Raw genomic sequence first — 21,477 nt, forward strand, 5'->3', positions numbered from 1 at the left:
CTACCACATCTCCACTTCATGGCTGAGTGAGGATCTTGAGAGTTCTGTAACAGCATTTAAATAGACAAAGCCATTCCCCTATGAAAATAAAATGTTTCTCAAAGTAATAGGTATAATTGTGGTGCTGGTAATTTCCAACACTGTTTATAGTTTGCTTTAGTTTTTAGGGGCAGCAGAGGGAAGCATCACATCACCCCCTGCTGTCTGCATCCTGAACTGTCTGTCCAAATGACACAGATGGTCTTTGCACACTTGCCATCCCTCCTCCATTTCCTATGAGACTGTGTGTTATCTCACTGTTTCAGACGATCTGCTCCTAATTAGGGTTACTGAATATATATGCTGCTTAGTAAAGAACAAAACATTTTTCTGCATGGAAGAGAGAGGAGAGGGAAAGAAAGAGAGAGAAGGAGGGGATGCTAGGCTGAGATCCTGAATTAAACATGAGGAGAAATCAGTTTAAGAGGCACAGAGATCAGTGAGTCTGAGCACAAACACACTTACAGCCTGACAGCCAATGTCAACAAGCAGTGTTTGTATCTGTGTGTATATGTGTGTGAATGTGAAGGGAAATTTTGATTCAACAGAAATGTAATTCTGCTGTGTGTGTATGTATGTGTCCGAGTGTGATGCTGAATGTGTGCATGTTATTAGGCATGGAGTGTCAAAGACATGTGAAATACTTTGATTTCACAATTTTCATTTCAGTGCTTTGGTGTGAGTGTGTGTGTGTGTGTGTGTGTGTGTGTGTGTGTGTGTCTCTAAGGGATGAATAATTTTGAATGAGCCGGCACATTCATCCGAGATAGAAAGACAGTCAGGAGGAAAATCTCCAGCTGAGATGGAGGAAAGGAAAGCAGAGGAAATGTAATGACCTGAACCACAGGAAGCTCCAACAGGCCAAACTCTGCTGATAAAGGACCAATATTAACACAACTTATCTGTGATGAACAAGTACAAACCTTCAGGCTAACACCGCTCACCAGGGAAAACTCAACATCATCTCATCCCACTTCGGCTGATGATAATTTAAAAGTTCCAGAGTGAGAGTGCTTTTGAACATGAGCAATGTATGTTAGCTTAATAACTGTGGTGTTCAAAGGGCAAGGAAGCCGCCTGCAGCTTTCCTGTCTTAAGTTGATATATTACCTCCCACTGATTGTTATTCTGTTAAGTTGAATTCAGGGACAGTGCAGAGTGGAATTCAAATATGCCAAAAATGCCTATTAAGTCAATGGAGGGAACAGATGCACGTTTACTGCAGTGCAAAATTAAGTAAAGCTGAGTCTGCTGTGTGTTTCCGTTTGGGCAAGCCAATCAGAACTGATGAGAATCCCACCAGGCCCAACCTACGTATCAAGACGGATTCCTGCTCTGCCCACTGTCAACAGTCGATGTCTAAAAGATGTCTATTTTATAATGGTGATCTACGAGGACAATGGTTGGTCATTTAAGTGTGGATACTGGAGAGTAAACGTAAAGAGAAACCGTTCAGTCTGATCATACTTTAATATGAGGAGGAAACATCTGTACGCAGTGTGTTTTTAATGCCTTTACCCTGATAATATATCCCAACATGTGCTAGCAAAGGCAACACATGCCACAAGTGTTTGCAATATCTGTCTTCTCTCTGCTAAACATCTGCTGTACAGCATATATGGATTATATGTTGATCAAAGTGGGAGGGAGAGTCTGGTGTCTGCTTTGTTTCCATATGTACACACAGAGACTCCTGTTCATATTTGTAGGAATGTAATCCTTCTGAGAATAAATAATACTAATAAGCTATCTCCATCTGATTTTGTCAGACATACACACACACAAACACACACACACCAAAAAAAAGAGAGAGATGGGTAAGGAGTCGTGTTACGATCATTCAGGATTTATTCCAGGAGAAAAGACAAACCGAACACAATCAGTTGCTCTGGCCTGTGTCGTCATGGTAACTCTGATATGTGCACATGATTGTCGAAGGCATCGGATATACAAGCCCCATTAACAGAAAGTCATCATCATCATCATCACAGCACAAGAAGTGCAGCAGGCGGCGCCCGCTCCGAGACATGAGGGTGTCGTCAACGTGACGACGGTGCACAGGATGGGAATTTGTTGTGGTCACATGCAGAGAGTAAATACAGCCAGCTAACTCAGCGGGCTCTGGACGAGGACACGCACAGGGAAACGCCAGGTCCCAAGAAACAGCATGTAGAGTTTTAGCCCTACAAACACTTCTCAGAGGCAGAGCTGCTCTTAATGGTTGAGTTCCATGTTTAGTGTAGACCAGAGATATGGCAGCATTGTGCTTCATTTCCTGAAACTAACAAAAACTTTTTCAGTCCTAAAGCAGCTGGTGATTCCTAGATATATGTGCGTGTTGCATCTTACTTCCTTGTCTAATTCAAAGAAGTTTGATGATCATAGACCATCAGATGAAGAACTTAAACTGACAACATAGCAAATATATTCTTGTGTAAAATTAGGTAACATCTTTGTTAACAAAGCATCCTCTGTAAAATACATAATTCCTTGAATGCAGAGTTGGCAATAGGTCTGATCCAGACAGAAAGCATTTCAGCCACAATTCATCTGTCTGCACAGGCAACATAAATATATCTGAAAGCACATTCTCACTCTCCAAGATGATTTTCCAGTGTTTTACGTGTGTAACTGCAGTGATTGTGTATGGGGCTCTGAGTGCTTCCAAAAAGCACTGCCTGAACACCTCCTGTGTAGACACGAATACATCGCTGGAGCCGCTCTGCTAACGTGCTGCACATGCTACACCTTTTAGTGTAAACACATCCTTAAGTCATTTTTGGTCTCTTGATAAAAACTTCAAGAGAAAATGATTCAGAATTTCACTTCAAAGCTATACAGGTTAGCTACTTAGCCTAGCTCACTTTCCAGCTAACCAGTATGAGGCTATGCCTCACTAGCTAAGCTAACATAATAACTTTCAAGGTCATTAATGCATAAAAAAGCCAAAGTTTTTGATATAGTTTTTGTCATGTTTACCAAGGCCCAAGGAACAGTGCTAAGCTATTAGGCTATACTGCTGTTGTGGCCGTAGCCACAATTACAGGTAAGTTGAAGACACTGGCCAATGGAAATCCATTTGTACAGTTGGAATGAAAGTCTTAAACTTCCCAAAGCCACAGCCACCGATAAATGACTTCACGTTCTCATAATTTGTGGGTTTTGGTACAATAAAGTCTTGAGTGGCCAATCAGTAAATTATTTTCACATTATTTATGTGTGAAGGGAATTAGCAGGAAGTCACTCTAATACATAGCGATTTGGCAATTTCAGTTGGAACATGGTATCTTTAAATGCTTCCAAGCTGCTTAGCTTTCTGCCTCTCAAAACTGTTGGTAGAGCTGAAATCTTATCTGCCAGTGAGCAACTTCAGATTCTCGTGGACTTGGGCATCTCAGCCTGTGTACGTCTTTACATAATACAGAGATACTAACATCATACAAGGGCATATAAGATTACGCAAACACTCATGGTGAAGTTGAATTCTTGAAGCACTTTTTTTGACATGCTTGTGTTTTCATCTTTTGCGACGATGCACTTCAGCAGCGTCTTCGTTTAAAAAAAGGTCCGAGGAGTGTGAGCTCATATTAGGGTAATGAGTGGACGAGAGCGGCTCGTCGTCGCCCTCGCACCCATAACAGTGTGTTTCTGAGTCGGTCACAGCTTTGGATTTCTTCCTTTAGAATGGCAAAAACGTAAGCCTGAGTTCAGTAAACGATGCTTTCACTTTCAGTAGGAGTCACACTGAAGTGGTGGTGGAACACTGATGGCATTAAACTGTGCTGTGCAGCTCTGCAGATGGCAGTCACAGTACTGGACAGTGTATAAAAGCAAACTGCAGTGGGGAGTAAAGGGGAATTCAGTTTTTTTTTTTCCTACATTAAACATTCCATAGAGAATACAATCAACTTCCCTCGACACACACTCCCTCACTCATTCACTCACACATGCCTGAACAGCAAAACATTCGTATATATTATCTTGAAAATGATCATTCATATTCACAAACTATTTACAGTAGCATCTTTAACATGGAAATATTCATTCAGAAAACAGTTTTTTTTTTCCTCTCTCTCTCTTTAGCAAACAAATACAGCAGACATTAAACCACAGAGGAGCATGAACCAGAACCCTCTGCCTGCCTCACAGCACATTCGTAAACCCAAAACATCCAGACTGAAGTGGACTGCATCGTGTTCAATGAATGTATCCTTACAGTCCAGGCTGACAAGTCATTAACATCTTTTTACAATGTAACTCATTCAGTAATAATAATGATGATTAATAGTTAGGTGATTGAAATTGTCAAGGATCTGGCAGGGATTCGGTGTCTTGCACTTGTTTATTCTAAAACAGTTATCTTCATTTTTTGAACTGTAGCTGCTGATGTTTCCTTTGTGTTTCCTGATTCCACTTCCAAGAAAAAAAGTGCTGAAAAACACTTCAAAATGTTAAAAAATGCATAGCAGTAAATGGGTACGTATACATGGTTACAGTGAATAATCAGATTAAGGTGATCATTGGAAAAAAGCCCTTACATGGTTGAAAGTTTCCCTCAGTGACATTTGGATAATTACATGGACTGACTTTAGAGTGTGGATAGTTGAGAAAAATGTAACACAAGACCCCGCTGTAAAAAAGTCAGAATAATTATAGGTTTCTGAAAGCTGGACTGTGCAGTCATGTAGGAGATACATGGGTGCTATAATTCAGTAAGAAACACTAAAAAGTTAACTTTCTCTGACTGCTTTGAAACAGCACATTTAAAAAAAACAAAATAAATCAGGTTAACTTTGCTTACACACCTTGCTCTTTCAAGTTTAAGCTATAACTCTGTGACTGGAGTCATTGCTGGGACAATGCAACTTTCATTATTTACGCTGAAGTGCTGAATAACAATGCAGCAGATCTAGGGGTCCAAACACATCAATGAGCTGAATACAATAAGTTGCTCTGTAAAAGGACAAGTCCAGCATGATGGATTTTTTTTTTTTGAAAAGTTTTCTAAGCCTTAAGGGTACTGGAGTGATTCCACTGAAAATAGTCCCAAATCAATGCACTATTTACTCCTAACAGAGTATTATTTGCTAATAACTACAGCGCCCTGCTGTTTAAAGAAATTATCTGGCCTTTAATTGTGACTATTTTTAAACATGTATGTCTTCAGTAGGAACAAATCTTGTGGTTGAAAACCACAGAGAGGGTAGGACGGTCAAACATTGTGGATTTTGGTATCTCCATAGGATTTGTCATCAGTAAGAAGAAAATGGAAAACAATGATGTAAAACTGAGCAGAAAATACAAATACACTGGACTTGTCCTTGCAGAGCAGAGTGGGGAGGGAGACAGATTTTGATTGATTGTTTTAGTCAACTTCAGTGCCAAATAGGTTGGGCTCAACACACAGAACGATGCAGTGAGCCTTTTGACTGAATTTGACTTTAACTCACCTGTGGTCTCACACTCTCCTAGTGTGCCGTACAGATTTTAACAAGCACTGTGAATAATTTGCAGATACCTTACAGCAGCACTGTGGATTTAGTAAAAAAGATAAATGGCAACAGGTTAGGAAGGGAAGGTCAAAAGTCAATAATGTTCTCTCCAGGTTCATTTGTAGCTGGAGCTCAGCCCTTAGTTTTAGTCTTAAACAACTTCAGATCTGACTAGTTCTGTTCTAGCTAATTCATCAAGTACTGTAGAATGAACCAAATTCTCTTCATACCTAGCTCTTGTCTTTGGCTACAACTCACAATAAAGGGATCAGTAGAATTGCATTTAATAAAGACATGACAATCTGATATGTGTGAGTGAGCACCCAACATCTGCCTTTTAAGTTATGTCTGAAAGGCCATATCTGAGTCATATCTGAGTCAAGAGAAAGTCACGTTCAGGTCTATTGAAGAATTCAAATGAGACATTAAGTTGTGGACTTTAGTTGTTCAATATGTTTTTAAGAAAAATCTAAAAAACCATCAAATTACACAAAAAATTGTTGTCCCACCCAAACTGCAAGTCCACTGATGTTTTCTGTTGTTACACAGAAGATTTGGCCTGTGGTGTTAAACAACCAGGTGATCAGGTAAAACTTTTGAGCACTGAGGAAAAAACGCAGTGTCTAAGATGATTAAGTTCAAAACTTAATCCTCGGTGGTTTAGTCTGAAATCAGGTCTGAGTCCTCAATGTTCAAGAGTCACTACAACTCTGCAGTAAGGACACAGCTAACGTCCTGAGCCCTGGATCATTAACCATGATGCCACAACGCCTGGACCATGACAGAAACACCTAAACCAGGAAACCCAGTGTTTGCCAGCACACAGTGCAGCTGCAGTTTTCCCTGAGCACTTCTGAACTGGGTGCAGCTTGATGAAGTGAGAGGGTGAGATCATGGCTTTGTTAGAGGGGGAAGGAACAACAGCAGGCAACAGCTTCTCCAACTTCACATGGCGACCCTCGTGGGAGGCAGTTTAATATCTCTGAGATGGTCTCTAACATGTCTTGTATCTTTTCGCAACTTTGAAACTGAATTGCGCTGCCTGTGGCTCCTTAGTTCGGGAAGTCAAATGGCAAGCTATCTTTAGTCACAAACATTCTCAACTGGAGGCAGTTTTCTCAGTAAATACATATCTCTGTCTTTTCCTATCCTATGCTAAACTTGCTGCATGCTTCATAGCAACCTGTATGTATGCCCCTTAAAGGGTGATTGTTATAAAACTCTTATAAAGTAAGAAAATAATAAACAAATCAAAATCTTCAGACAATAAACAAGTTGTACAATGCTCTAACATCCACTCTGTTTTTTGTTTTTTTTTTAAATAAAGGTTTACAATCTCTAATCTCTGTCTGAAAAACATAAGTGGATGGCGGCTAATCTGTGTCTGAGAACATATCTGACCCTCTCTGTGCAAAATAGATAAAGCGCTTACTCATGTTTTCACATCTCAACAGTCGTATGGTACTTTTAAAGCACTTCTTAAAGCACAAACAAACAGACAAACAAGCCCATAAGGACACAGAAAAGGTCTTAAAGGTGCTATGTGTAGCATTTTTACATGGATAAATCATTGTCACATTAGTTTGCAACAGATTTCACAACAAATTTCTGTAAACAAATGAGGTCATTACTCAGACGACTGCCAGCCTCTATTCTGCATTTCACTCAGGTCAGATTTGGAGGGAAATGTTCTTGATTGCTTCATGGAGAAGGGCGCTAATTTCAGAGAATGTGATGGTGGAAACAAGATGAAACAGGGGGGTTGGGGGAAATGGGTTCTTAATTTAGAAAAACACTTGTATAGGCAATAGTGATCAGTCATCTTGGCAATGGTCTTATTTATTTAAAGTCATAATACCAAAGTAGCACAATTTGACAATGATGTTTGTTTAAAGTTACACATAGCACCTTTAAATGAACAACAATAATAAAAAATAATCCAGTTGCCCACAGTCAAACCTAAATTGGAAAAAAAGCTAAATAAAGTGGCGCAGGAAAGACCAGATTCAAGAGGGAAGTTGATGTTGACTGACATTGAATAATATGATACCACCGGCCTCTCCTGAACCTTTAATTACTACTCAAGTGCAGAGCAGTTGACACCCATTTATCATTAAATACCAACCAATCACAGCTGGCCGTACAAACATCCTCAATGAGAATCAGTGGCCGTGCTGTTGCTGTTCTGGTGGGTGGGTGGTGGGTGTACAGTATGGCGCTGAGTGGCTTGAATCGGAGGTGTGGAGGTAAAGTCCTCTGCTCTCCCGGGAGCAGGGCGGGGAACCAGCTGGGGGGGCTTCCATGATGAAGTACAGTGAGACGAGGGAGGGGCAAAGAAGAGGGTGATCCTCTTCCTCTCCTGTTGTCCTCTGTTGCTCTCTGTCTCACAGCGCTGTGGCCTCCCAGCTGGTTCCCCGCGGGACCTGGCGTCACTTGGTCTCAGTGAGCACTGGGGCGGGCACCGCTGAGGGATGTGGCCGGTTCAGCTCTGCTCCTGCAGCGGGAGAAGAGGCTGCGGACGCCAGACTGCAGGGCGTGACTGGCGTGGTTACACCTGACAGGGAAGACTTAGCTGTTAAACCTGCAGCACTTGGTTACTGTTGCTTCACCAGTTAAGCTTTCCATTCTCCCACATATGCAGTGATAATGGTGGCAGATTTATCACTTCAGATTTTTTGTTTTGAAACACTGTTTCCACACTTGGCTGGTAACTGACTTTGCCAGCTAAAATGACAACTTTAGCTGACAGATGGGTGAATCTTCATATGAAATATGAAATATCTCTCTATGGCCCCATACACACTACTTTGGCTTGTGGGGAGATTCAAAACTGGGCTTCGGATTGGACAACTGCTGTTTGGATGAAGGGTTTAGCAAATAATGAAGTCTTTAACTTTTTGTCATGCACATATGTTCTCTTGCCTCGCCGGTGGCACTGATACTACTGACTCATACTCACATTCCTTGCGTGGAGCTGCTATGTTGTTGTCAGTTGAAGAGGTTTTGCTGGCGGCTATGTTGGTGCTCTGGCTCTGCGCCGCCTGGCCGGTGTTTTGGCTCTGAGCTGACTGGTTCTGGCCCGCTTGGCTCTGGTTTTGGGCTGCCTTCTGTGTCTGGCTTGGCCTGGTCGGTGGGTTGGAGGCGTCCATGCTGCTCCCCATGCTGCTGCCAAGCTGCAGCCGTCTCATGTGCCGAACCACGGCAGTGGCATTGAACGCTTGCTGGAGAGAGGATGAAAATGGAAAGATGAGAAGAAAAAAAGAACAGAAGCAGAGAACTCCCATTTTACTTCAAATTCATAAAAGCCTTTGGGATTGAAATGTTAGTGAAACAGCATTCTAATAGCATCTTGTTTAAGGTGCTACCTTTAAGTTTTTGCTATCGCTACACAACTTTAGCATTAGCAGCTGTTTACTTGTAAGAGCTTTTGAACATCATTTACAAGACAAGAGGTTAGAATATTCTCATAAGTGGTGTTACGAGAAGGCATGGGCTGGTGGCTGGTGTTAGCCGGCTAGCATGCTAACCTCGAAGCAAAAAAAGAGTTAACATTGCGGTTGCCTTCCACAACTGGCTCTAGCTAGTTGTGGAAGGTCTTGGCGAGTAGCTCTTCTAGCTCTTCTAGCTCTTCTAGACTGTTTTTGCTATGTTGGGATAGCAAAAAAACATACATATAGCACCTTTAAAAAGGGAAATTTTGGTGTGACATATCAGTGAGGGATAACACAAATGATTATCAGTTAGAGAGAGGCAGGCATTAACTAATTGAAGTTTTTAGTTCAACTGATTGTTTGGCATCAGATCAACACACAGTTTCATGAGGAGGAGGGGGAATATTTTTGGTGATTTTTCATTTCATAATAACTTTGAAGTTAGAGACCAGAATCTGCTTTCAATGTACACTGGTGCTAAAGTACCATGATATGGTATTCTGCTGCACTTCATCTTCCATTAAAAACATCTGATGTTCAAATGTTACACAAGCTGGATGTAAAACAAAGAGAAACTGACACACTGTGTGGGGTGCAGTTCTTAAAGAAAGTCTAATTTCTTTAATGTCTGCAGGTTACTCTCTTGTCACTCCTGACCATATGGCGGGCCAGGTTTTAACCAGAGTGATTCATCTTCTAAAAACACAGATAATTATTTGAGGAGTTGTACTGGAGTAGTGCAACAGTCTGCTGCAACAGAGCCAAAACCAGAGAATAAAGTGTAGTAAACAAAATTTACCCTCCATTTGCTCTTGGCGAAGTTCTTTCTGATCTGTCGACTGACTGACTCATGGATGTTCTTACAGAGAGCCGTATCCCCAGCGATCCTATTACACACACACACACACACACACACACACACACACACACATATTCCCTGTTAGCACTTCTGACTGTACATCAGTATCTATATTGATTTTATGCCTTTTTGTTAGGCTGCGTTTGACAGTGTGTGTGTGTGTGTGCATTTCTCACCATGGGTGTCTGAGTGCCTGTTCACAGGTGAAACGCTTGGCTGGATCTTTTTCCATCAGACTGCTGATGAAATCCTTGGCTGAGAGAAAATAAAACATGTTAAATAGGTCATCAATAATTTTAGATACGCAAACAATATACCAACTTGAAATATATTTTCTTATGCAGTTCTTGAATGAATCTTCTTTAAAAAGCGATGTTTTGACACAAATAAAACAGAAAAATGTCACTGTCATGGTGGCACTGGAGAAAAAGTCAGGGGATCACCAGCTTGGGTCCACAGATGTCTGTACCAAATTTCATGGCAATCTATCTGACAGTTGTTGAGATATTTCAGTCTGGACGACAAACCGTCAGACTGATCCATCCACAGAGCTAGCATGGCTATCAACAGTCTTCAGTTTGAAAAAAATGTCATATTAAGTTTGGTTTTCACAACACAGATTTGGTCTTACTGCCAGGCTGTGCACATAACAATGTTGGTGAGTGACCCTGCACACACACACACACACACACTCCCATTCCAGACAGATGATGTCAGAGACCATGATGGAGAGGTGGTGTGTGGTCCATATGTGCCACATGTTGGACGGAGGAGAAGGACAGACCATTGGTCATGGATGAAGGAGGAGAGAGGGGGAAGGCTCACCTGAGTCCGATATGTCGTCCCAGTATGGTGCGTCGAACTCGTAGTCGGCTTTCAGGATCTGTTCGAAGAGCTTGGAGTCGTTTTCATCGTAGAACGGAGGATAACCACACAGCCTGCAGACAAGGAGTTTACTCAGTCAATCCCTGATCGAGTCACTGATTCCTACATCCAGTCATCTGTTCCGTTCTTCATTCTGTCATTCATTTAACTATTCATTCAGTTATTACTGCATTTATTCATACAGTACAAATCAAGTAATTCATTCATTAATAATTAAATGTTTTGCACACAGCTACTATGATGTGATTTATAGAATATCAATATTAGACAAACATTAACTTCAACCACAATGCCCATCCCTACTCTGCCTGTAGGGGATTTTTTTCAAATGTGTAAGTATATCAACGGTGTCATTTCTGTAGCTTGAACTGTCATAGCTATATCTGTGCTGGGAGACAGTGATTTTGGTCACAGCAGTGGTTAATGTGACGGTCCCTTTACTCTCAGTGTTAACAGTAGTTGGCTGTATCATCTTAATCAGGTTAACATGAGATAACTGGTTCCCTGTGATGGGGAGCACCAGTCTGAATCTCCATAATGAGCCACCTGAACCAACAGCAGAGCTGCTGTTCAACAAAAAACATCATCTGTACCTCATTACTCAAGCTCTGGATGCACCAAGAGATTTTCTTAAAAACTCATTAAAATGCCGTTCTCCATCAATACACACACAACACACACACGCACCGCGAAGTAAAAGAAAAAAAGAAAGAAGGTGCTGCTTGTCGTGAGGATGGGGAGCTCACCCTCCACTTCATCGAACACACTCATAACACACACACACACATAAACACTCACACACATGAACACCAGGACGGAAGGAGGGAAGGTCCCACCTGGTGTGAAGAGATGCTTCCCTTTTATTTTTCTGCTTTCACGTTTGGTTGGAGACTCGGACGTCACTCACCATCCGTCCCAGTGAACACACACACACACACACACACACACACACACTCAAGGTCCCGGGTGATTATCATGGCTGATTACCTGATGTGATCTTTCCACCTGAGCAACAGCTAAAAGCTAACAAGGTCTGAATCCCGACGCTAATTGTGGTAATTGCCAGCAGGGAGCCGCTCTTTCTCCCCCTTTGCACGCACACGCACATACACACACATGGGCACACACACATACACAACAAACACACAAAAAGTTACTTTCACCACTGAGCTGCCACTGCACCAAAACCTCATTTTATTCATACATGGTTTCCAGATATACAAAGGCACACACACACACACACACACACACAAGCACACAAATTTTCAGGATATAACAGAAAATGTGAGATAACATTCATTTTAAACACAAATCACAAACATTTGTTAAGTTTGTGCACGTCTTGCTCTCTGCCAAATCCCATACTCTGTATCCCATTAACCTGCTGCTGACCTCTAATCTCTGACCTCTGACCCCTGATCTGACCTCACGCTCAAGATAGTAATACATCTGTCAGGTGGAACACACGCAAACACACACACACACACACATATACGTATAAAATGAGACACAGATGCAGAAATACACACACCTTAAAATAATTAAAGCGGTGGCTTCAAGTGTAAACAGCCTTGTACATACTTTGGGGGTCATGGTCTACACAAACGCGCGCACACACACACACAATGACCCGTAGCATCGCTCGCATTCCATGTATGCTCTAAAACAACCTTGTGCACATTACGGTAAGCACAGATAGTGTAGTTTTCCAGCATGTGCACACACACTAACCATAAGTGAACATGTGTGTGTGTTGGGGGGGGGGGGGGGCACAGTAGAAAAAAAAACAATATAGAAGTGAAAAAGAAATCTAGCCTGCAGTTCCATGTCCATACAAGGCCATTCAGCTGAGCTCCATCTGGCTCTGATGACGGCACATGAGCAACATCATCACACACAGGCGCAGACACACACACACACAACACATGCGCGCACAGGCAAATACAAGCAGGGTAAAATCAACAAACACACGTGCGACCAACGTAAGTGTTTCAGTGTAGAGTAGAGCTATGTGACCTCTGAGGGCATTAGGCTCCACGCACATGTTAGCATCCACTAGCATTGCTAGCTGTGCAGTTACTAATGCATGACAAATCAGTGCTATCGAGCTTGGAGAGAATGTGAGGGTGGTTTTAAGTGTTGTTGGGTTTTATGAGTTTGTAATACTTCCTAGCTCAGCCAGTGGTTTCGTGTGTGTGTGCACAAGATTAAATGGAAGTGAGTCACTCATATGTCATGTGTGTCTGACTTGAATTCAATAGCTGTGGTGCTTTTACCAGTCGCTAGAAAAGGAGAGGAAAAGATGTGTGTGCAGAACTGTTTCAACAGAAGCATGAATATATATACAAATAATAATGTCCATTCAAATCATATGAAAGCTTTAATAAGTTTAAAGCTTTTTGTTAATTAATATTAATAGATCAAATAACTGTGGGTAATGAACCAATGAGAATGCAAGAGTCAAACCTTGGAGGAAACTAGTCTGTATTGAGTCAAGAGCAGTTTGGTCTGCCAGTCTCCAGTCTTGGGTCTGAACATCTAGTCAAAATATATGGTTCATCAAAGTACAGTAATGATAATGTAACTGATATAATGTAGACAGCAGGTCAGTTTTCCCAATTTGAGCATCTGATGAAGTGTTAATGTGGTTCTTTCTGGTGACAAACCTTGTAAACTGTGAATCTGACAGCAGTTGAACTGATGCCAGTTAGAGTGCTTGGATGAAACCACTTGCTGTACAGTGTGATGTCACACAAAGAGGGCGAGTTGGTACTTACAGGATGTAGGCGATCACTCCGATGGACCAGCAGTCCACTGCCTTACTGTACGGCTTCTGAGCAAGAACCTCTGGAGCTGAGAGAGACAGAGAAAGAAGTGTGTATTAATTATTTTGGGTTCTTACTGCTGGTAATCTAACTCCATTTTGCAGTAGTCTGGTGGTTGTTTAACTATGTATTTAAATCTGGATTGTGTTTTTAGTAGTATTTCACCCTCTTGTGAGCTTGAGGCCTTGTTAAAGCTGTATGGAACTTTTATGTGAAAACATAGCTGTTTTATGAGCCTGAATACAGAGAAAATATGCAGGCTCGCTATATCTATCCAAATTAAAATCACATGTCAGTTTGGTTAATGGTGGGAAATTTTCTGCAGGAGGTACATGTTCTCACGGCTTCAATAAGTCATACCAGACATCAGAGAGACCTGTGACTATCAAACCTAAGACATCTCTGTCGTTGTCTCTGCTCTCGGTCGTAGTAAGGCTGACTGGCCCAGCCTGACCTTCCTCTGCAGCTCATTACCGAGGCCCCGGACAGAGCAAATTACTGCTGACAATGAGCTCATCATAACATCACCTCACACATACACACACAAGGCTGGCTCGAAATAGATTTGGCAAGCAGATGCACATACACATAGCAAGATATGACGAAATACCACTCATATCTGGGGCAAAATATAAACTTTGCACACGTGTGCTGAATCAGAGTGCTCAAGTTTGTTTATAGGTCTGCCCAGACTCACTGTGAAGGTGTGTGTGTGTTCTTGTTTTGCTGGATTCAGAATTAGGACATTTTTACACACTGAGGTCATTGTGTCTGGTGCTCGCTACTTCAAAAAGTAAGTGCTGGGTCAAAATGTTACTTAGGTTTAAAACTCATACAGAATAAACACATAATGTTTATGTAATGTTAATGCAGCAGTGACCTGATATATTTTCCATTTTGACGTACTGTGACTTATTTTCTATTGTTTAATACTCATTGTTTGGGTGTTTTGGACACTGCATGTACTACAAATAACCTGTCAAACACTGGGTGGGAGGTTATCGACTTTGGATTTTCAGTTGATGAAGTTTGAGTCTCTGTTTCAGCTTACGATAACCACTCGGCTCTTCTAAACAAACTGCTGTTACTGTTGATTGTGTTGTGCCAAAAGTTGTGACTCGTTAGCATCAGCTTTCAGATGGTGTGTCTCATTTTCCAATAAGTCCTCCAACCTACTTCAGGTTGTGGAATGGTCACAGTTTGGTTAGGTTTAGGCACAAAAACAAGTTTTAGGAAAAGGCTGGGTTAAAATAAGTCCTTCTTTAGGGTTAGAGAACCTTAGTTGTCATGGTTACAATGAATAAAGAACTTAAGAGTGAGTGAGGAGTGAGTCCTATATGTAAACCAACAGATCAATGTGTTATGGAGAGAAATGTATTGTGTTTTGTCAGGATGATAAAAATCAGGGCTGTTCAAAACACTTGTGTTGACTAAATTGTTTGGACTTTTTAGTAACATCAACTAGAGAAGCATAAAGTCACCACTGTTACCAAGGAATTTATAGGTCTCTAGGATGTTCAAGTGTCCATTACATTTGATTTTTAAGACTTTGTTTAATTGAACTTCCCACCATGTCATCTGACTAATCTATCACTCATCACATACTTGATCCATATTGTCTAGACCTACTGTTGTGTGTTATTGGGACAAGTTCAGTTTAGGTTCAGGTTCCTGCAGTATGGTGAGCGGGCATCAGTTACACTAAAGGCCTAAGGAAGTAACTTTGTCGGTGGAAGTTCGTCTTAAGTTTGGTAAAACAAAGCACGTCATTGCACATGCACGTACTCACGCTAATCATTTGGATCTGGTTTTCATTTGGCGCGTTCCTGGGTTATTTATACCCAAGTTATATTTAGACACACATTGTCTGGAGTGGAAATGCCCTGTGGCCAAGCAAACCTCTGCAGGAGAGGAAGGAGGGTAGGGGTTGAGTGTGAAGCCCTAAATGATGGGGGGATAGATGGATGAGAGAGGTAAAGAGAGCCATATGAAGGGAGAGGGAGGGAAAAGTGAGAGTGATTGATGCAAGGATATGACCATTTAAAGTCAAATCCTGAGTGATGTGATTTTTAGAAGGGGTGTGTGTGTGTGTGTGTGTGTGTGTGTGTGTGTGTGTGTGTGTTTGTGGGTGTGTGTGCCTCTCCATGTCTATGTTTGAGTCATTGATACCTGCTGTTTTCTAAAAGTAAAATTTCAGAGGTACTACACCAAAATAAAGACAAGCAGGCAGTTTATGAGCAACTGATAAAAATTTAACAAGCTCTGAAAATTCAAAATGTTACACGACATGAAGCCCAGCTGGTTGTAGTACAGTTGGTCTGATGGGGGTGCTACAAAATCAATTTCCAAAGTTTAACATTAAAATTAAAACAGTTATTCAAGTATCAGTCTGTATTTCTCTGACAGATTTGTTTATGTGAGAGTTTGTATGCTGTTTGTCAGAAACATGATCAGAGCAACCAGTCTGTTTGTGTTTCACCGTGAAGTGTGTACTGTCAACACTGAACATCTGTCTCTTACAACACACACACACACACGCTCCAAACACAGAAATGTTTGCACACACCAACAACTGCACTCACAAGTACACATAGATGCACACAAATTCACACAAAATATAAAATATTGTAAATGCATATACGTGTACACACAGCAGCAGCGCTCTGTGTTGGCTCGACAGAGGGGGGTTGTCTGTTGGGGAGTGATAAGCATGATTGGTGTGTGTGTGTGTGTGTGTGTGTGTGTGTGTGTGTGTTTGCAAGGTGTACACAGATTAACTACATGAACACTACACACAGATTAACTACATGAACACTACACACACACACACACACTCACACAGTGCTCCAGATCACACTGAATGAACAAAGATGATGCAGGAAATATAAATGGTGTCAGATGGAAATGACATGCGCTCACTGAATTTTTAATGTGTCTTGTAGGATTCTCACCTGCAGAGATCCAAGTAAAAACAGCTCAGTTCATATTTACACTGCATTACACTAAATTACACACCTTTCCAATACGAAACAGAGCCAAAAAATATCTAAGGAATGGATTAAACAAATATTTATCTGCTTTGACTTAACCTAGCAACATTAGTATGATAAGCCATAAATTGGCTTACTACCCACAGTAGTAACCTGTGGTTACTTCCAAGGACAACAAGCATTTCATAGTACATTATTTTGTGGGGTTACAGATTCCATTAAACAAAACTCTGGAGAAGCTCCGAGCTAAGACATGCTGCTGAGCCTGGGAGCTCCCTGCACTTTTTGTTAGAATTTTAAAACAAAGATATCTATTGTCTAAATAAAAAAAACCTTTAACACGTTGCAAATCTGAAAAGCTGTTTAATAAACATATGCTTAAAGGCATTTAAATGAAGTTAAGTGTTTGAGAGTTTGTATTATTCAAAATTTTGACGTCAATATTTTCACTTTTACTGCAAATGAATATCGGCTCCAAATATTGGCCTCTTTGACTACTAATAATCTGTGTCGGCCCTGAAAAAACCATATCGGTCTATCTCTAGTAGCAACAGCGAAGACTGTGGGTTTCAGGGACACTGTAGTGTGTAAATTAGTGACTTTTTGGGGAAAAGAGAAAGAAAGAGACCAAAGACTACAGATTGTCAGAGGTGAGGGACGACTGATTAGCTTACCCACATATCCTGGAGTACCACAGGCAGTGGACATGACATCACCACTGCCCTCCATCTTGGAAAGACCAAAGTCACTGATCATGATCTTTGACTCGTCTTGAGGATTAAAGTACAACAAGTTCTCTGGCTGGAGATGGGAGACAGAAAAGGAGAAAGAAAGAGGGAAAATAAGGTGTTGTCATTTCATATCTGTGACTTTCATTGGTTTTAAATTTATGGTCAATAATACCAGTTTCAAGTAAGAAAAATCTAGGTATCCAAAATGAATGCGAGTGTTCGACCCCCTGTTTTCTTCCTCATTTTACAGCTGTTCTATGGAGGTTGCTCTAACCAATCATCCCTTTTCCAACACCCGGCACGCGCCTTGCTGACCCACAATGCACTGCATGTGTTGAGAACAAGCCTTTATTGCTGTGGTAAATCACTGGCTGCCATTGAGAACGAAGCACTTTTGTGCATTTGAAATGTGAGAGGGGAGAGTGAGGGTGTGTGTGTATGTGTGGTCAGGCCTTTGTGAGGAGGCGGGGAAAGTGTGTGTGTGTGTTTGTGTTGCAGTACCTTCAGGTCTCGGTGCACGATGCCCATCTTGTGCAGGTAGTTAACAGCATCCAGGACCTGTCGGATCAGCGTGCTCGCATCCTTCTCAGTGTAGAAACCTTTTTCCACGATTCGGTCGAACAGCTCGCCGCCGGACACCCTGCGGAATAGGAAAAAGTATGCATGTAAAAAAAACGTTCGCATGCATACACACACTCTGTCATGCACACATGCACACACATGGCAGTAACTGGCAACAAGCTGGGGGGGAGGGTGTTTGCTGGGTTTCTGGTAATTTATGAGCTGTAAATGTTTCCAGCCAAGAGTGTGTAGAAGCTGTGAGCCATGTGCTACTTCACACACACACACACACACACACACACACACACACACACACACACACACACACATACTCATATACCCTGAGGCCTTGACCATACCTTGCAACATATTCATATTTCTGAAATTTATTTCTGAAAATGTGATAAGAGATGGAAAACAGATTCTCCTATATTATTATTTTTATATTATTATTTCCTTTCATCCTTCACACTGATCCCCAACTGGGTTTTTACAGATTTTCTGACTTCTCTCTGACTGAAACATAATTTTCTAATTCTGCAATATTTCACAGTTATTCTTTGAACGGTATGAGATCTGTGTCTTTTGGAATTCCATTAATATCAGAGCAGCACAATTTTGAGAAAAATTTAATTCTCAGACTCAAATTTTAGCTTCCTTTAATGCAGCGTCTGTGTGAGAGTAATAATGAACCATGCAGGCAAAAAAATGAACAAGAACTTTTCAGTGTAAAAATGTATAACAAACGTGATCTTGAAAAGAGGTAAAGCAGCTTTGTTTAAGCAAACAGAATGTAATCAGTTGCTGCATGGCAGCATAAAAAGGGAAACTCACACTGAGACAAGAAAACACTTATCTGCATTTCTCCCCTCCAGCAGATTCTTTCAATAGTTAGTTTTATGTTTTATGACTCCATACCACATGAAATAACTTGTTCAGTTTTACTGTGTTATACATACAGTATGCACAGATGAAAACCGGCTCATCACCTGCTATACAGACACATAGCTCCACCTGCTGGAGGATGACTTCCTCCTTCAGCTAAAACAATACCATCTAAAAATGTCATGTTGTTCCACAGCCACTGCAGTTGAAATATTTGCAGTTCAAACTGTGGTGTAAGTAACTGCAGCAACACAGTAGCACTAATGGAAATATTACAAGTAATAATGATAGTAAAAGAACATTAAAGGACACACAAACACACACAGGCAGCTACACGCAAGCACTAAAGTACACCAGTGGCTGCAAACATGCACATACAACACACCATCTACACACAAGAATGCACAAGGGCAAACACACGCTCGCGCACACACACAGTGGCCCGGTGCATCCGTGGGGCGTCGTCACGGCGACAGATCAGATTAGAGCCTGTGGAAGTTAAACTCTAATGAAGTTTCTGAAAAAAAGAGATCAGAATTAATTGCTAATCCTCTCCCTCTTCAAAGAGGACGGCGACTTGCTTGGTTTCAGAGGCAGTCATGTCTGGGAATGACAAGAAAGGGCTAAACACACACACACATACACACACACACACACACACGGCAAAAGGGAGATCAGCCACCAGGCTGCATGGTTGCGTAAGCATTTGCGTAAGGAGACCATGGCAATCAGACAGGAGCACCCACACAAGTACACACACATACAAGGCCAGGATCTCATACACACACACGGCCAAAAACATATTAAAAGCAAATACGTAAACGCACAAAGCATTAAAAAACACAAAGACCTGCACATGTTCACACACATGTAACACACATCAAAGGCAAACACACACAATTAACACAATGTCACACACACACACACACACACAGAGGCTGTAAAGTGAAAGGTTGTCAAATTACTTCTAATCGGCTTTTCTCATTTGATCTCAAAATCTCAACACATCCGACAGTGAGGAGGTCAAAGGTCACAGCTCCCTGATGATTCTGATGTCTCAGGCTGTGTTTGATATCACTCACTATTTACCACATCATGTGCTACATTTATTCTCTGTCAATTTATTTGTGTGGGAATTCTAAGTGTGAAATGTATTCACTACATACTACCCTCAAAAGTTCTGCCCATGTGAGAACACAAAGCGATGATGATTGATTTGTGCGAAATCTCAATTCAGTACTCACTTCACAGTAAACCACTGAGCGTCTGATATATATGAAGTAACCCCCTCTTTACTCCAACAATACATGACACCAGAAATCCCTCTGTTTCTGACCTTTAAAGGCCCTACACACCCATAGTCCATCCATACAGGCTGCTCACTTCAGCTGATTAAACCTCTGAGGACTGTGTGGTGGTGTACAGACTGTGCTTTCAGTGGGTGGGCTCCAAAATCGGACCGGTACAGCTGGTTGGGTGTGGTTTCAACTGGACTCATGAGAATACGGAACATTCTGTTTATGCCGAACTGAACTGCCACTGTGTGTGGCAAACAAAACACAGCATGTACCAGCAGCATCGTCTATACAGACTAAAAAGCACTTGATGAGCTAAATCCAGATGGATTTTCTGAACTGTCTCTGTCGACACTTAAAAGCTGTGAACAGATGAAATAGAAGTTTGTCTTCACAATCTGTTGTTGCTTATCAGCTCATGGAGATTCAACTTCATACCTGAACTTCAAGAAAAAAAAAAACATAAATAAATAACAGTAACTGTAAATGACCACACTAACACTAAATTTTATATCACAAACTAGGGGAGTTGCCATGAATCAACTTTCCAAATCTAAAATGAGATTCCAAAACGAAAATTAAAAAGACTGCTGATCTTCAGATGTTTACTTAAAGGACAAAATGTTTCTGGTGGTGCAGCCATCGTTTTGTTTGATTGCATCGTTTTCCAACTATCGACAGATGAATTTCAGATATCAACATTTTTCTAGAGAAAATGTTGCATCATTCCTCCTGCCTCCCATTTCCCCTACTCTCCATCCATCTCTCCTCCATCAGGTGATCCGTTTAGAGGCGGGCATTCCTACCGCTCTCTCGAGGCAACGGTTGTGCATCACAGCTGACAGCGAGCCTTAATTTCAAGCGTGTGTGTGCGTGTATGTGTGATTCGTGCCGTTCAGCATGGCAGAGATGAAGAGCTGTTGCAGTCTTGGGGCCAGACTAACTAATCACAGCAGAGAGTCAGAGATCTAACTGGAGCTACTGAGCTGCTGTGGTGATCAGTCGCCGTCAAGGGAGGAAAGGGAAGGGACCTCTCTGTTTCTGAGCCTGCACTTACATCTCCGCTTCACTTTCTTTCATCCGATTGATGTTTGTTTTGTTCACATGACCACTTACATCAGATTAAGGCAATACTGTGGAAACCGTCATGTAAACACTATAATTACACTAACTGTATTAAACTCTTAATCAGTGGAGCCCTAACCTGATAACACAGCTCAACAGCTATTAAGCAATAACTCATAAATTTATAGATAAAATAAAATAAATCTGATTTGATCATTTGTCCTTGCTTTGAATTTGTAAATTAACACAGATGACTTGTAGGCTACCTCACATCATTCCAGACATTAATCAAACTATCAAACAAAGGAAAACACTAGGGACCATGCAAACACGTTAATGAATGTATTCTTTAAGAAGGTTATGCAAGTAGTCGTGTAAAGTATGCATGTAAACACAGCACTGTTAATTACTTTGTTTGA

The 21,477-nt window shown here is 41.3% G+C and overlaps 1 protein-coding gene across 1 annotated transcript in view; it reads right to left on the minus strand.

The window, feature by feature from the left end:
• Positions 1 to 1,864: 1,864 nt before the first annotated feature.
• The window catches only part of camk1da (calcium/calmodulin-dependent protein kinase 1Da), a 59,813-nt gene continuing 40,200 nt past the window's right edge, over positions 1,865 to 21,477 (minus strand). The window contains exons 4-11 of the mRNA XM_018662732.2: positions 17,754 to 17,892; positions 17,196 to 17,322; positions 13,484 to 13,559; positions 10,647 to 10,759; positions 9,998 to 10,076; positions 9,762 to 9,849; positions 8,491 to 8,752; positions 1,865 to 8,085 (exon numbers count right to left, since the gene is read on the minus strand). Of these exons, the coding sequence (XP_018518248.1) occupies positions 7,961 to 8,085; positions 8,491 to 8,752; positions 9,762 to 9,849; positions 9,998 to 10,076; positions 10,647 to 10,759; positions 13,484 to 13,559; positions 17,196 to 17,322; positions 17,754 to 17,892 (1,009 nt within the window). The 3' untranslated portion in view covers positions 1,865 to 7,960. The remainder of the gene's footprint in view (positions 8,086 to 8,490; positions 8,753 to 9,761; positions 9,850 to 9,997; positions 10,077 to 10,646; positions 10,760 to 13,483; positions 13,560 to 17,195; positions 17,323 to 17,753; positions 17,893 to 21,477) is intronic.

The sequence above is a fragment of the Lates calcarifer genome, linkage group LG18, assembly GCF_001640805.2.
Source record: "Lates calcarifer isolate ASB-BC8 linkage group LG18, TLL_Latcal_v3, whole genome shotgun sequence".
Lineage (NCBI taxonomy): Eukaryota > Metazoa > Chordata > Actinopteri > Centropomidae > Lates > Lates calcarifer.